The sequence below is a fragment of the Ostrinia nubilalis genome, chromosome 1, assembly GCF_963855985.1.
Source record: "Ostrinia nubilalis chromosome 1, ilOstNubi1.1, whole genome shotgun sequence".
Lineage (NCBI taxonomy): Eukaryota > Metazoa > Arthropoda > Insecta > Lepidoptera > Crambidae > Ostrinia > Ostrinia nubilalis.
Genome location: NC_087088.1, coordinates 1,337,295 through 1,353,040, shown reverse-complemented (window position 1 = coordinate 1,353,040; position 15,746 = coordinate 1,337,295). Strand labels below are relative to the sequence as shown.

General features: G+C 40.9%; 2 protein-coding genes across 2 annotated transcripts in view; both read right to left on the bottom strand.

Annotated features, from left to right (window-relative positions):
* Positions 1-15,746, bottom strand: part of LOC135076922 (uncharacterized) — a 30,541-nt gene that overhangs the window by 2,615 nt on the left and 12,180 nt on the right. The window contains exons 2-8 of the mRNA XM_063971439.1: positions 12,439-12,584; positions 11,671-11,785; positions 7,001-7,123; positions 6,215-6,344; positions 6,017-6,077; positions 5,640-5,740; positions 1,753-1,918 (exon numbers count right to left, since the gene is read on the bottom strand). Coding sequence (XP_063827509.1) covers positions 1,753-1,918; positions 5,640-5,740; positions 6,017-6,077; positions 6,215-6,344; positions 7,001-7,123; positions 11,671-11,785; positions 12,439-12,446 — 704 coding nt within the window. The 5' untranslated portion in view covers positions 12,447-12,584. The remainder of the gene's footprint in view (positions 1-1,752; positions 1,919-5,639; positions 5,741-6,016; positions 6,078-6,214; positions 6,345-7,000; positions 7,124-11,670; positions 11,786-12,438; positions 12,585-15,746) is intronic.
* The window catches only part of LOC135076910 (uncharacterized), a 40,803-nt gene continuing 37,546 nt past the window's right edge, over positions 12,490-15,746 (bottom strand). Inside the window, exon 18 of the mRNA XM_063971430.1 lies at positions 12,490-12,584. Coding sequence (XP_063827500.1) covers positions 12,490-12,584 — 95 coding nt within the window. The remainder of the gene's footprint in view (positions 12,585-15,746) is intronic.

Sequence of the window (15,746 nt, the reverse complement as noted above, 5' to 3'; positions counted from 1 at the left end):
CTGAAAAGGATTAGAGAAGCAAAATTTGAGTCATGCTCTGGAATAGAAAGAGGCGAGAGGGTCTAATTTATTTATTACAAACTATAAGAAGGAATGAGGATATTTTTAAAGTACGATTATATCCAAGAATGTTTCAGGTTAAAAAGTTTCTAAAAGCTTTGGTTCTACTGGCGTTCTACATAAAAGCTTAAGGACTAAAGGGAATCAAGACCACTAGATATTTACATGGGCGGATTCAATAAATTTTATCATGTTATTGTAGATTTATACAAATTACAAAATTACCTTTTTGTTAATCATACCTTGGAATAAATTACTGGCTAAAATGGGCATTTTTCATTAGCATTGGGGAATTTTAATTATGCATCATTTTTGATGTCTGATACAAATTATTAGGTAAGGGTCCCATGCAAGGAGGAGGAACAGAATCCGCCCAAGGATCTTATCAAACCGGGGTCAAATAAGCACAAGCACTCACCGTATGCGTCGCAAGGCGTTAAGGGTTAAGCATAGCGCTACAAACCGCTATCTCACCACCTTGGGGGAAATACAGTCGTGTTAATTATCATAATTAATATCAAACTAATTACGTCATGACCCCACTATGCGTTGTTGTGACATTTTAAATGGAGAAAATCGCAATGAACTGGAAACTTGTCCTTAATGTGCACAAACGTATACAATGCATAGTGTGGTCGTGACCTTTACTTTGCAGTCACATTCGTTGCCAGAAATGCCACAATTATAATTTGACTGCGACTAGTAGATATTCATAAAAAAACCATCGTTAACCGTAGACACAAGCGATAAGTCGTAACCAACCGACAAATTATTTGAAACATTTTCATGCGTTTTGGGAGAGTCTTGTCACCAAATAAGGAAATCATGCAACAATATCAACTGATAATCAAAGTTTGCTGGCAACAGTATTCAGTTCGTCTTGTATGTAGGTAAGCCATATTACAGGTAGGTATTTATGCAAATCTCAACATAGCTTACCCATAACCACGGCAAGAGTGGAAGGGGCGTAAGAAACTCGGGCACAATATAAGTAAAAAATACGTACATTATGTTGAGTGTGAGTACTGTGCAGCTTTGCTTGATATAGCTCTCATATTTACTATTAATTAAACGTTTATGACGGTTACTTTATGAAAGTAATCATGGTCATTAGACAACACTTTTGGCTTCTGGCTTTTTGCCTTAAACTTACGAAATATACAATCTAGCGCTTAACTCAGTGTCTGAGGTATGGGAGGGTGTTTGTGAGACGTCAAACGTCAGCAAGACTTCAGAGGGCTTAGTGTGAGTTTATATCAAACGTCTTCATTAGTGAGCGCGTTAAAAAATAAATAAAAATTTTAGTTCTTGAAAGTTTCCGCTAAGGGCGCTGTACACACCGACACGGTCGATGTAAACTCACACTAAAGCTGAGCGTCCACTTCTCGGTATCATACGCAACGGACGCATCGTATAAAACACATCGTATCGGATGTGTGGTGCGTACGATGCGGACAGGTGGACGCACTTGCATGAGTTTCTATATGAATAATACTACGATCCGTTGCATGCGATACGTCCGATGCGTAAGATACCGACATGTGGACGCTTAGCTTTAGCCCTCAGATATGCTTCAGATTAGTATACGCCGCTTCCATACCTCAGGCACTGACTGAATTAAGCGTTAGACATGTAGAGTCAAATTAGCTGTAGGTATTAGTTTACATAACTAGGGTTACTATTGTGATGTACCTGATCTTAATAGGCTGGCGAAGGCTGAGCTCGGAGCCGGAGGTGGAGGGCGAGCGTGCGGCGAGCAGGCGCGGCGGGCGCGGCGTTCGCGGCGAGCGCCCGCGCGCGAACTCCAGCCGGTAGTTGTCCGAGCGCGGGCTGCCGCTGAACGCTTCTACTTCCACCGCTGAGGAAGAAACGGAGGTTGAAATCTTCTATATAAATAAAAATGAATTGTTGTTCGTTAGTCTGATTAAAACTCGAGAACGGCTGGGCCGATTGAGCTGATTTTGGTTTTAAAATGTTTGTCGTAGTCCAGGGTAGGTCTAAACGGTGAGCAATTAAGGAAAAATTGCGATGGCTTATTTATTGCCTTTAAGGCGGAACAGAGTTCGCGGGGTCAGCTAGTTTATAATAAAAATTATAGTATCAATTTATAGTTACATACTCAATAAGTTGCCCCTCAAAGTCAGCGCACACAGAGGCGGGAAGGGCGGGAAAGCGATCCAGTGTGGAGCGGTTTATGTTACACAGCGCTAATATCGCCCATAACCCGCTGCGGGGAGCGGTCGCTAGCTTTCCCGCTTCCGGATCGCTCTTTCATTTGTGTGAACGCTTGAACTTATAATAGAATAGAGCGCCCGCTGTCGTCTCACGCCCCGCGGCCCGCCGCGTCCTTAGTCATGGCAGCCTTCCCGCGGTAGACATCGGAGGCGAAAGCGGACCTTTCTATGTGACTGATTTTATACGAACTAGAACATATCGACCAGATTACGACCGCTTTTCCGCGCTTCCCCTCTCTGTGTGCTTTAAAAGCGTTAATTAACCTCGTAAGTCCTGTGTTTTTTCAATAGCAGTATTCATATCTGCCGGATGTACTATACCAAGTACAAACTAAGAAATGTGCTTCAGACCGAGATAAAATATTGACGGTTTTACATAGTTTTTTAAGTGTTACATTATGTTTTGTATTTTTTACTGTAAGTTTAGCATCTTTAGCACCTGTTTTAAAAGAAAAATATTGAAAATAGTTTGTACTCCTGTAAGTACGTTAGGCTTTTTATACAGTGTAAAAAATAATATAGTTAAGATAAAGTTTTTATTTAAGTATTAAAAATAAATCATAGTTTTCTTCTAAACGTCACTTAAGTAAGCAATAATTATGAAATTCAGTGTTTAAGATAAAATTATTTGGCCTTAGCGTTTTATATGGAGAATTTCACCAAAAATAATTTTTCCATACTAATATTTTTGTGATTTTTTAAAAAGCCATGAATTCAAATTTTATGAAATTTTGTAGGTAGATTGTAACAACATTAAGCTATAAAAAAAATTAAGATTTTTTTTTGAAAATTGGTATCTGTATAAAAATATATTTATTTTTGTTTAATGGAAACGGACAACAATTAGGACGAGCTGTCTTTGAAGATTAAATTCTAATTTAAAAAATAAAATTAAGCTTAACATTTTATACGTAAAAGTAAGCCCTTGAAGTATATTTTCAAATAAAAAAAGAATGATGGACATAGCTATACTATGAAAGAAATTACATAGTAATGAACTTCAAAGAAAAAAAAAAACGCTAATTTTATACCTAATACAACTTTCATACAATTATTTGTGTAACAAACGCCTAACGTACTATATCAAGTACAAATTATTTTGACCGATCATAAACCTCCTAAAATACAAAGTTTCTTTTTAAATTTTGTTTAATTTACAAAAACTGTAATTTATATTTACAGACACATTTAAAAAACAAGACAAAAAACAAAAGATTACTTTGATATAAACAGATAAACTACCCTCGTGCCGGCCGGCAATCCGACCGCGTGACCATTTTGAGAAAAATTGACACTGACAATGACAGTTGACGTTACCTGTCTAACATGGCGGAATTGACCATAGAGTATTGAATGAGTATGGTCGTATCATTTTTGCCATTGTAAAAAAACAACCCGGTAAATGGGGAAAGAAAAATTTGTACTTGGGTAAGTACATTAGGCAGTTACGCTTGCTATGAAATTTAAATGTCAGGTCTGAACTACTATGCTTAGTATGTACTTGTACAAGTACGCGGGGACTTACGAGGTTAAAAGGTCCAGAATTTTGTGGTCGTGAACGAAGGTCCAAGTTAGGACTATAAATCGCGGTTTCGTTTCATTACGGGACTATTCCTCACGTGCCCATCGCTGCACAACTCCATTTCATTAGGCTCCGGAGGACATAGTCGGGTTTTAGTAGGTAGGTCAGTTTTTCTGGCAGGATCCACAAAAAAGTAAAGCATTCCCGACGGGAAAAAGTTATCACTTTGTGGTAAGAAAGATGGTTGTCACCGGCTGGATTAAAAAGCAAGAGAACATGACGTTTTTGGCGTTCATCATCATCATCATCATTATTCAGCCACAGAAGGTCCACTGCAGAACATAGGCCTCCCCCAATGACTTCCATATCGCACGGTTTGTGGCGTTATTTGTCAGTAACTTAGGCAGAATTGTTGCAGTTAGGTTTTAGTGCCAGTCAATTTCTAAATCAAACATCCACGAGTATTTTAAGCTATCGGCCATGTCCTACATAATATAATACAACCTGAATGTATTCCGGTCGCAAGGTCGCCGCCGCGTTTATGGGAGCGACGTGCTAATGTACTTCCGCCGCAACTATTGTGGCCAGTAACATGGCGAATACAACACTATATCAAATGATTGATTGCGTTTAGCACTGCTTAATGTGATGGGTATGATAATTTGGTCGGAGTAGGAAATATTGTACCATGATAGCAAAGAATTAGGAGTTTTGTGGTATAAAATGGAGTGGAGTTGGATAATAAGGCCCAGCAGAAACTAGAGAGGCATCCCAGCAGTAAGCTAAGTTTTTTTGTATAAGCTACTAAGTATAGGCGTTGGACATGTCTCAATCGAATCGACGGCTTCTTAGGCTGCGTTTCCACCAGAGATGTACGAGGATACGTAGCGAGGGATGTGTTTGTAAAGAACCAATCAACCAATGCTTCACTTACCTCGTCTCGGTAAAGGAATGCTACGCATCCTCGCACATCTCTGGTGGAAATGCAGCCTTAATCTAGACTGAACCTGCCCAGTCCAGATTAAGACAGTCTACTCCAGCTCTAACAAATGATCTACGGTGACGTGAACTAACAAGGACTGAAGAATGATGGTAAAGTTTATGAAGTACCTAATCTATGGTATAGTGTCCTTCATGACGACTTTCTGTGCGAATATAGTGCTTCAGTTTCCCCTGGCTTTCTTCCATTGTTGTCGTCATATTCTCGCTTTCTTTTGCCATATCACATTTAGAGACGACATCTGTTGAACGACTTTGTTGCAGGGGAAGGTTGAGGGCACAAGAGAGCGCGGCAGGTCGCCCATGCGCTGGACCGATTAGGTCAAAACAGCAAACAATGGTTCACTCCACGAGTGTACAAGAAAGGCTGCTGCAGGAGGAATTGTAAATCTTACCACCAAACCAGGTGTGACGACCACGACCACTCTGCCAAGAGTGTAGCAACGAAGAAGAAGAAAGATATACTAGTGTCAGCTCACCGTTGTACGCAGCGTGCGTGGACATGGGCATGCGGGTGCGCGTGCGCGGAGTCCCAGTCGCGGTACACGCGCGCCTCGCTCCGTGCGCTGGTTACGGTTATGGTTAAGGCTAAGTTGTGGACTGACTGACGTGCGCTAAGGTTACGGTTAAGTTGTGGCCTGACGCGGAGCCCCAGTCGCGGTACACGCGCGCCTCGCCCCGTGCGCTGGTTACGGTTATGGTTACGGTTAAGGTGTGACTGACCGTTGTAGGCGGCGTGCGTGGACATGGGCATGCGCGCGCAGGCGGGCTCGCTACCTGTGCGCTAAGGTTACGGTTACGGTTACGGTTACGGTGTGACTGACCGTTGTAGGCGGCGTGCGTGGACATGGGCATCCGCGCGCAGGCGGGCGGGTGCGCGTGCGCGGAGCCCCAGTCGCGGTACACGCGCGCCTCGCTCCGTGCGCTGGTTACGGTTACGGTTACGGTTACGGTGTGACTGACCGTTGTAGGCGGCGTGCGTGGACATGGGCATCCGCGCGCAGGCGGGCGGGTGCGCGTGCGCGGAGCCCCAGTCGCGGTACACGCGCGCCTCGCTCCGTGCGCTGGTTACGGTTATGGTTACGGTTACGGTGTGACTGACCGTTGTAGGCGGCGTGCGTGGACATGGGCATCCGCGCGCAGGCGGGCTCGCTCCCTGTGCGCTGGTTACGGTTATGGTTACGGTTACGGTGTGACTGACCGTTGTAGGCGGCGTGCGTGGACATGGGCATCCGCGCGCAGGCGGGCTCGCTCCCTGTGCGCTGGTTACGGTTATGGTTACGGTTACGGTGTGACTGACCGTTGTAGGCGGCGTGCGTGGACATGGGCATCCGCGCGCAGGCGGGCTCGCTCCCTGTGCGCTGGTTACGGTTATGGTTACGGTTACGGTGTGACTGACCGTTGTAGGCGGCGTGCGTGGACATGGGCATCCGCGCGCAGGCGGGCGGGTGCGCGTGCGCGGAGCCCCAGTCGCGGTACACGCGCGCCTCGCTCTCCGTGCGCCACTCGCTCAGCTCCACGCAGCGGATCTGGGGACCAAAAGCTCTTATTAGAGATACTAGAACCGGCCATTGACTCGTCGCTTTGAGGTTTGCGACAATTCCCACCACAGCTTGACCGCCAATAAAAACCCAACCAGTGAAGGTCAAGTTCGTCCCGGGGGAAAGTTAAAGTGTCATTAGACCCCGCAACGAAATCAATCGCCTTTGCTATGGAGGAAAGCCGATCCTTAACTTTGAACTTCTCGTTCTTCTGATCTTTTGAGGTTCTCCGCTTTGGTAGAGACCGGACTTACGATGCTGCGCAAACGCAGACATTTTTTGTGTCCAGTTGCTTCCACTTAGAATCATTACAACGACTATTTGATGGTGTTCAGTTTCAGTAATAAAAAGTGTCAACGTTGCGCAGTTTATTATTACGTTATTCCGCCAAATCCTAGGTAGATAGGTAGATATTTTATCTGTGCAATAAAGTTTAAATAAATAAATACTTTTCTGTCGATTTCTGTCAAATGGATTTTGAATTACATGTTTTAGGCACGTTTCTAGTGCTCTAGTGGCTCTCCTAGAGCCTAAGTAAGGTATAAAAAATTATATTGTCAGGGTCCGCCTAGAAAATGACAATTCGACAAATAAATGATTACTGCTTGCATTGACGATGCTCAATATAAACTTCTTCAACTCACCGGCGTAGTGCTTTTGCTCCTGCCGCTGATCTCCGAGGACGCGTTGCTGTGTCCCTGCCTCCTCTCTCGCGGCCGCTCCAGCGCCGGAGAGTCCCGGCACGAGCCGTCGGGCTCATCCCTCGTCTGTAACCAAGGAAACAGTTCACTTTATGTTGGATTTTTAGTGCCTACAGACACCAGCATAATATGAGACTATCGTTCGTTCGTTTCAGCCGAATGGACAAAGGCCTCTTCCAAGGATTTCTACGACGACCGGTCCTGCGCCCAAAGGTCACCCAAAGGTCGATGGAGCGTACTATACTCGGAGTTTCCATGCGTGATCGAAGCAGAAATGAGGAGATCCGCAGGAGAACCAAAGTAACTGACATAGCCCGCAGAATCGCTAAAATCGTGGCAGTGGGCGGGCACAAAGCTTGCAGAGCTGATGGCCGTTGGGACAGAAAAATTCTCGAATGGCAACCACGAGCCGGAAGACGTAGTTTGGGTAGGCTCCCCACTAGGTGGACCAACGAACTGGTGAAGGTCGCGCGAGGTGCCTGGATGCGGGCGGCGCAAGACCGGTCGTTGTGTCTGTTGCAAAAGATGCTTTAAGTTTAGGTTTATATGCTGTAATCGGCACAAGGTTAAGGTACAAGACCGTCATTATACGAAAATGTGTTTTTTAGAGAACAAAACTGGAAAAAGTACAGTTTTGTTTAGTGACAATCTTCTAGTGAAAATGATCGGTAAAGTTGTGACGGGCATGGGTTCACAAATAAAAGTTCATAAATATTAAGCCTCAAACAATAACACTACCTATGCCTAATTAAATATCGATTCATAAGGTAAACGGCTACTAGTTCGTGATAGTACGTAAGTTCGTAAGTTTTTTTTCTAGCTCAAATAATAAGCAAATGGAATATTATTTATAAAAATTCTTCATCACTACAAAAACTCTATTCTTTAAGCTATCTAAAAAACCAAGTACCAACATTGTGGCGCCAAAAATGAGAGCAATACGAAGCTTCAAACTCTCAGAGAGCCAAAAACAGCCGTGCGGCGTGAAAAGGTTGCTCTCACCGTAAGGTTAGCACTCCAACTTCTTAAGCTTATAGAAAGGCGAAGGAACGTCCATTTGAATAAAACTTATAAAAGTGGTTTCATCTGTTCCTTGACAATTGATTTGGCTTAGAAAAAAGTTATAAGAAAACGTAGAATTCCTTTAAAATTGCCATTAATTGATTCACGAAATAGCGTACATATTATTTTTCGGGTGTCCCCTATTTCGTAACACTACCGAATCAAGGATATTATGGATAACATTTTGATGCTTGGTTTTTAAATAATTATTTATGATAATTTAAATGTAAGTTATGAAACAAATAATGCAATTATTTAAGTTTCTCATGACCTAAATTCGGTATATGTTTCGTTCACTAGAATTTATATGACACGAGTTTGAAGTTCACATAAATGGCAAATTTTAAGATAAATTAGCATAAGTACTACCAACGTAATTTTGGTTTTAATTCGATTTGTTTTATTTATATTTGTTATTTGTATTGTATATGAGATAGATAAAAGTTAATTGACACAATTTGACAATAATCCATGAATTTTACTTGGGGAATTTGGAATAATCAGTATCACGAAACAAGAAACCGTATTATTGTTACTTTTTTCCAAGTTCGTGATATAAAAATGTATAGTGTTAGGTACTTTTATGACACATACCATCAAAGAAATCGACATATTTTTTAGTTTTTTTTAATACTTACCTACCTACGAAATTAATTAATTAGGTACTTACTTTTTATTATGAGTCATTGGCGTATCTGGGGTTATTTTCAGGGGGGGGGGGGGGGCTACCCTCACTTGAAACAGCTCCAGGAGTGGGATTAGGGGGAGGGGGAGTTAGCCCCCCCCACATTTCTAATGGCTTGTATAAATATTTTCACATACTTATCGTCAGAAATAACAAATCAAAATTTTATGGGTACTAAGGGGGGGGGGGGGGGGTAAGTCCTCCCCACATTTCTAATGGTTATATAAATATTTTCACATATTGTTAGAATTAACAAATCAAAATTTTATATGTAGGTACGTACCTAGCTAGACTCACATTATTTCTCATAAATATTTCAGGTAAGTATTATCGTCAATTTCACACAATTCATTTATTCTAAATATACATTATCGTTTTTAAATATATTAAACCCTTATTCATTATTAAAATATCCTAACTCGATGTCTAAAACCGTATCCCGAAATAGGGGACATGAGTTCACGAACTTAGAAACAGAGCAAAATTTTATCACGAAACAGGATCCAAACAAGAGGTCCGCAGAACAATTAATATTAAAAATAGTTCAAACTGTATAACTATAATTTATGTATTAAGTTACTGTCAAAAGACCAAAGTTTAGCATACAAAAGGTTTCATACTGATATCATGCTTGGTTATTTTTAAATAAAATGTTAAAGTCGTAAGAGCCTTAATATACCGAAGTAGGGGGCACTTACCTTACTCATTGGATTATACCTACTTCAATTGACCTGTCAAGCAATTGGGTTTTAGTATCAATATATCGTGGATCGTACCTCTTTTAATTTATTAGAGGAATGCTATAAATTCTAACTCCGAATACCCTTCGTCACTACCGAAGTGCGTTAACGAACGCGTGGGCACGCGCCGTACTTTAGTATTTATGTCAACATTAACATAAACAAATAATACAATATTAACAGGCTACGTCATGGCCTTCCAATGACGCTTGAGGTGCATGTAGGTTATGTAATCACAAGCAAGGCTGAGGCGAATGATCTAAATCATCTAACGGCCGAATACTGAAACACTACTCAAATCTGTCACTCAGCTGACGGGCTCCTAAATTTAAGTATCCTTCAATTTTAAATGGTATTCTCAAACGCCACTTAACGGATTTGAAGCCGTGATCAGCTAAGCAGCTCTCAAATGTTTACCTACTGGCAACATTTACCAAAAAAAGTATGTTTTCATTTACACAAATGATAACTTTACGTTTTTTATCCATTACACGCAGCATCGTTTGGTTATGTATTGTCTTTTATGGAAATATACTCAATCAACTTAACAAAGAACAGTTTATTTTTAGTTTCTATTATGTATAAATCTCGTTTTATCATATAAAAAATAATGCTTGCATTTTTATTTAATTAAAAAAATAATTTTAAAGGTGATACTTTTTATTGTTGAAATCTATTAAGTGGCGATCGTGGACCGAAACGTATAGATGACCCACGCTGAACTGTCCCACCAAACGCTACCATCGTTCAACTATATGGTTTCCAACATGGCAAAAATCGGAACCAGCGATCCGGTATTGACGGTGGCGCCCCACTGTCAATGTCATCGATAGGACAGTCCAGTATTTTGGAACTATAACCACAATTGACATTTATCATTGTTGACAGAGTATCAAATTGACAAATCAACAACTTTTGGAAATGCTGCTATGCGATGTCCCCATAGTTATTCCTCAGAAATAGGCATGTTTATGTAAAGCGATTTCATAGCAGCTATTTTGGTTGTTACTTTGTGCACTAGTACGATGCACAGTTGGCTGTTCGATGTGGAAGATATCACCTAGTACACGTCCATAACTTCCCGTTGCGTAGAACAGTAGGGTTATAATAAGTATTTGGTCCACTGGTTGTATGGCATTTGGTGAGGGGTTTCAATGAGCTTCCAAATTATGAATCCAGAAACAACACCGTTTCTTTAGAGACGCGGAACCTCGCTCGGAATTGCATGTCATTATAATAATATTTTTCAATACCGTTCAGCCTTATTGCGTTCCTGCGATTAGATCTAGGTATTTCCTCGAGGCTCGAAAGAAATGATAACGATGACACACATTATTTACCACTATTTAGGTCGATTTAGGTATAAGAATAGGATTTAAGATACCGCGCAAGCACTCTCAAATTTAACAGCTGCTTAAGACGATTTGACAGTTGTTTGAGTAATGCTTAGCGTTGAATGGCGTTTCAGTATGCGAAAATTCATTTGAGTGGCGTTTGAGTGCAACTTAATTTGAGAGGTGCTTAAAAATTGAGAAATGCTCAGATATTGTTTTGAGTATGCGAAATGTAAGTTTAGGAGCTGCTTAACTATGTGAGAAGCCGTCAAATATTTAAATGGCGTTTCAGTATTCGGCCGTAAGTGATTATACGGCGATGTTAATTGAGTTGGCATTGGTGGAATGTTACACTGCAAGTGTAATGTTCTGGTATACTTATGTTACTTAATAATAATAAAGAAACGTATACATGGCGCCACTTCAAACAAAGTTAGTGGAACCATTTATTGAAGAATTTAGACGCCTAAAACCAAATTCCTGAAAACCTGAAAGTTAACATAAAACCAAATTTGTATGTTTCTTTGGAAGCACTTTGCTCAGCACATTTCAATTGAGTTGTCGTGTAGAATAAGAACCTTGAGGGTTCTTATTTTTATCTTAACAAACTCCTCTTTAGTCAAGTAGTTAGGGAATCTAATTTAGACAGTTCCTAAAAGTACATCAATTGATTGGTGATGGTGGTGTCTCTACCCAATTACAACTTCAACTTTTCTTGGTGCGCGGCACTGTGTGCGTGTGCTTGTAAATATTTACTGTTGTGTTAGTTATTATATTATACTCGTATCTTACTTTGGTGTGATGCGTGGTGGTGGGCATGCTGGCGGCGCCGCTGCTGACGAGTCGCAGCTGTTGCCGAATGTTGGCCTTCTCCCGCGCGCGCTTGCGTTGGAACTCCTCTTCCACTCTGAAATAATCACCGAGGATTCTGAGATTTCATTTTGGAAAAGTTGATAACTATGTAAGCTGCAAGGCTAAATTCTTCTTTAGCCTCTAGGAAATTAGGTAATTGACAGGAGGTGCTCTTGCAGTGGAGACTAAATGAGATTCTATTGATTATTTTTAATTTTTCAAGTAGAGACGACAGAACATGTCCTACATTTTTTAGCAAAATAGTTCGTATTATGCAGCAGCTCGACGTAACGTACATTAACAATGCGTTGTCAGCTTCTTCCGCACCGTAAAGCCTTGATCACACGTACCGAGCAAACGGGCGAGACAGTGCTCTCGGCCGAGTACTCGGTGTGTATGAACATTACGCCGAGTGCTCGGCCAAGCGCTCGGGTATGTGACTCGCTCACCCAACTGTCTCGACCGAGTAAACATTTTACTGTCTCGCCAGTTTACTCGGTACGTGTGATCAAGGCTTAAGCTGCTTGTCGCGCGGAGCGGTTGACGTGTGCATAGTCTATTCCTGGTATGCTCACCGTCTCATGGCATCCAGTTCAGTCCTGCGCTGTTGCTCCTTCAGGCCTCGTGGGGCACCTTCTCTGCTACAGCTGATCCGTGGGGCTTTTGACGAGCGTATTGTCTATTAAATAATATTCTTAGTTTGCTCACCGTCTCATGGCCTCCAGCTCGGTCCTGCGCTGCTGCTCCTTGAGGTCTGCCTCACGGGACAGCTTCTCCGCTAATTTTCTCCGCTCCAGCTGCCGCACCGTCGACTGGAACGTGAACCGCTTGCCGCGCGGAGCGTTTGACGTGCGCTGCGGAAGAAAGGTAACGGTCAAAATAATGTAAAGGCTACATTATCAATTCGATGGTTGATTGTGTGACAGTTGGGAATCGAAACCACCTTATAGCATACACCGAGCGTTTTACGTCAAAGGCTGAAGCAAGAAAATGAGGAAGACGTAGACAAACTTTTTAGGATAATTACCTACCCAACAGAAATCTTTAAAAATCTGTGTGGTTCCCACGTAACGCATTATAAACTTGCTTCGTCTATCAATCGCACACCTCTTCCCAACTTAACGACATTCTGGTGAGAAAAAAATCGGAAGTAAGCAACAATACGAATATTAACCTAAAAATACCCAGCAAGTGCAGCGCACATGAGTCATTGTACTTTAACGCGATTTCAATATGATGGCCGGACAAAGACGTGATATTCACACTTCACACAAAGGCCCCGCTGAGGTACAGCGGCGAAAGTAGACAATTGCATTAGGAATAAAGTTGGATACAGTAGTATCCCTCCAAAAGGAAAAAATATCGAAATATAGCTCTAGAGTCTAGAGCTATACTTATTTCGATATTTTTTCCTTAGAAGAAGAGAAAAAGAATTAAAGAAATTATGGTACATTGTCTAGAGTCTAGACAATGTACCATAATTTCTTCTTTCTGTCTTCACTTATGGGTCTAGAAGCGATCACTTCACTGCCGATGTCTACTTATTTGATTTGCAATGGTAAGGAGTGGGCACTGTTGCATCTCTTAACTTTTCTTTTCAGATGCTGTTAGTAGACCTACCGCACACCCAACTCCACTATCTTTTCAAGTCTTATTACTGCGGAAAATTGTGTTAAGTTATTTTAGATGCGAATAAGTTTGTGGTTAGGCAGGTAGGTTCTCCTTTGTGCTACAACGCGCTATTTTGCTGGAAACCGGTCAGCGGATTTGGAGCGTGCGAACCAGATCTGTGATAAAACTAATTCGATTCGTGGACTGAAATGCTTACTAGAAATAGTGCAATAGTGCTGTCGATTTGGGGCATGTTGCAAGGATTTGAGATGACAGGACCATGGGGATTTGCATGCTGTTAATGGCTGCACGATTTAACTTAGCGCGAAACGGCGCATTAATCATGGTTCTGAAATTGTATAGGTGACATAAATGGAGGAAATACCTATTTTAGAGTCGTATTGTTAGAATACTGTGCTAAAAATAAGCGCTTTAAGGTAAGGAGTAAATTACGCGCTATTATAACTGGTTTTTTGTGCGACTCTCTTCTGACTTCATCAAATTGATGTGTGTAGCGAAGCAAAGGTATCCAAATCTTGATCAGACAATAGCCTTGACTAGTGCCTGCTTAAAAATACTATAAACAACAACACGCCATAAACATATCAACAGTTTTATCAAAATAAAGCATATTATGGTTTATAACATTTTGTGAGGAAGCCAGTGCGATAACGCGAGGATGTTATGGCTTGTCCACGATTACGATCTGCATCCTCTGCATCCTCTTTTGCAAGCGACCTCTGACAGCGTTTCGGCTGAGTAACCTATTCGACGCACCGAGATATTAAAATGTTTGTTTACATCCTAAGATAAGAACGTAGCATAGTGGAAGCAGCACTTTGGCAGGAAGAAAATGATCAAAGTCATGAAATCCCCAAGCTCTCACATATTATGACTGCGTAACAAAACAATTGATTTGTCTAAATTTGTGTTTCGATTCGCGTGGTTTGAAGGGATAATAACGACATCTTAGGTCAGAAATAAGAAGTGGCACTAAGACCATTCTAACTTCTTATAAAAATTGGTTAAATCACAACCCTTTTACTGTAAAAGTTACCGACACGCACGTTGACTGTGAAATTGTATTTTCATACCTATAGTATTTTGAAGTTTATGGGAAATCCATATGAAAGTTAGACAAACAGGTTTTATAAAAGCGTGAACATTAAAAACAGTGTTGATCCGATTACAATCAGATATCACTTATCAGGACGATTACATGTATAATGGGCATTAATTGTTAATGAAACGGGCTCGAAGCAGATGGCCTCAAACGATATGTAAATAGTAAATCAATTAAAATGCATGCCGATCATGTTAGCTTTCAACACAAAACAAAGCCTGTGAGACGTGGCCCTAGTTTTGTATGGTTTTAGCCAACATTCTGCTGTTTGACAAACACTGTAATATTTGGTTTGGTTTGGAAATGCGATGCGTTTGCGCAGGTTGCGTATCAACATAGGAATTTGAGAGCTTGGCACCTACTTGAATCTTGGGAGTTTTTTTCCATTCCCGTCTTTCTTAATAACCCATCTTAGCACAGTATAAGAGTTCGTGCCCTGAGTAGTGGAGCGGTAGATACATGCAATTTTAAGTCCACCCTTACACATATTACGTGCATTTAAGTAAAATAAAATGAAGAGTAAGTAATATGCTTATGCATACTCTTTAAACACTAGGTATTATACCACCACATAAAATATGTGCTGTACTGAGTAAACTGGATATCTTTGTGTCGTATTCTGTAAACAGTTCATGAATTTTCAACGACTTATTTGTTTGAAAACAACACAAGCCAGCCAGCCTTGAATATGTTGGGAAATAAAGGTTCGTTGTAAATATTTGTCGTATTAAATCGACCTGTTTTGGATGTATTTTAGTTATTTTCTTTAGTCCTTTTAAGGGCATTAAGACGTTACCTGTTTATTAAGTAGGGCCTTTTTAAAATAAATAAATGTCAGATTTAATAATTGATTTATCTTTTGTTTATAATGTGTTGTGTGCCTTAGCGAAGCAATCTTCATAATAAGTGTCCACAAGAAAATGTTTATTGTCCGTCAGTATAAAACTAAGTAGGAAATATTCTTTTGAAGTCAAATTGGTGTCGTCTGATAAAGGCATAAAAACGTTGGAAATTCTCACAGAAATACCATCAACGCTGACAATGATGAGGAATGCCATACGATTTGGATCTTAAAAGCACGATAAGTACGTGTACCTGCTGTATTCAAAAGAAAAATATCGCGCAGAACTTAAAAAACACAGGGCGTAGTGCTGGTAAAATAGTAAACATTGATTTTAGCCGTATTATGAAAATTCCTCTCGGAAAATGTATGATTTCCCCTGAGTAAAAACGTTTCGTTTGTGTATGTAAATTAGAATAATTCAAAGTGTAAGAGTCAAGC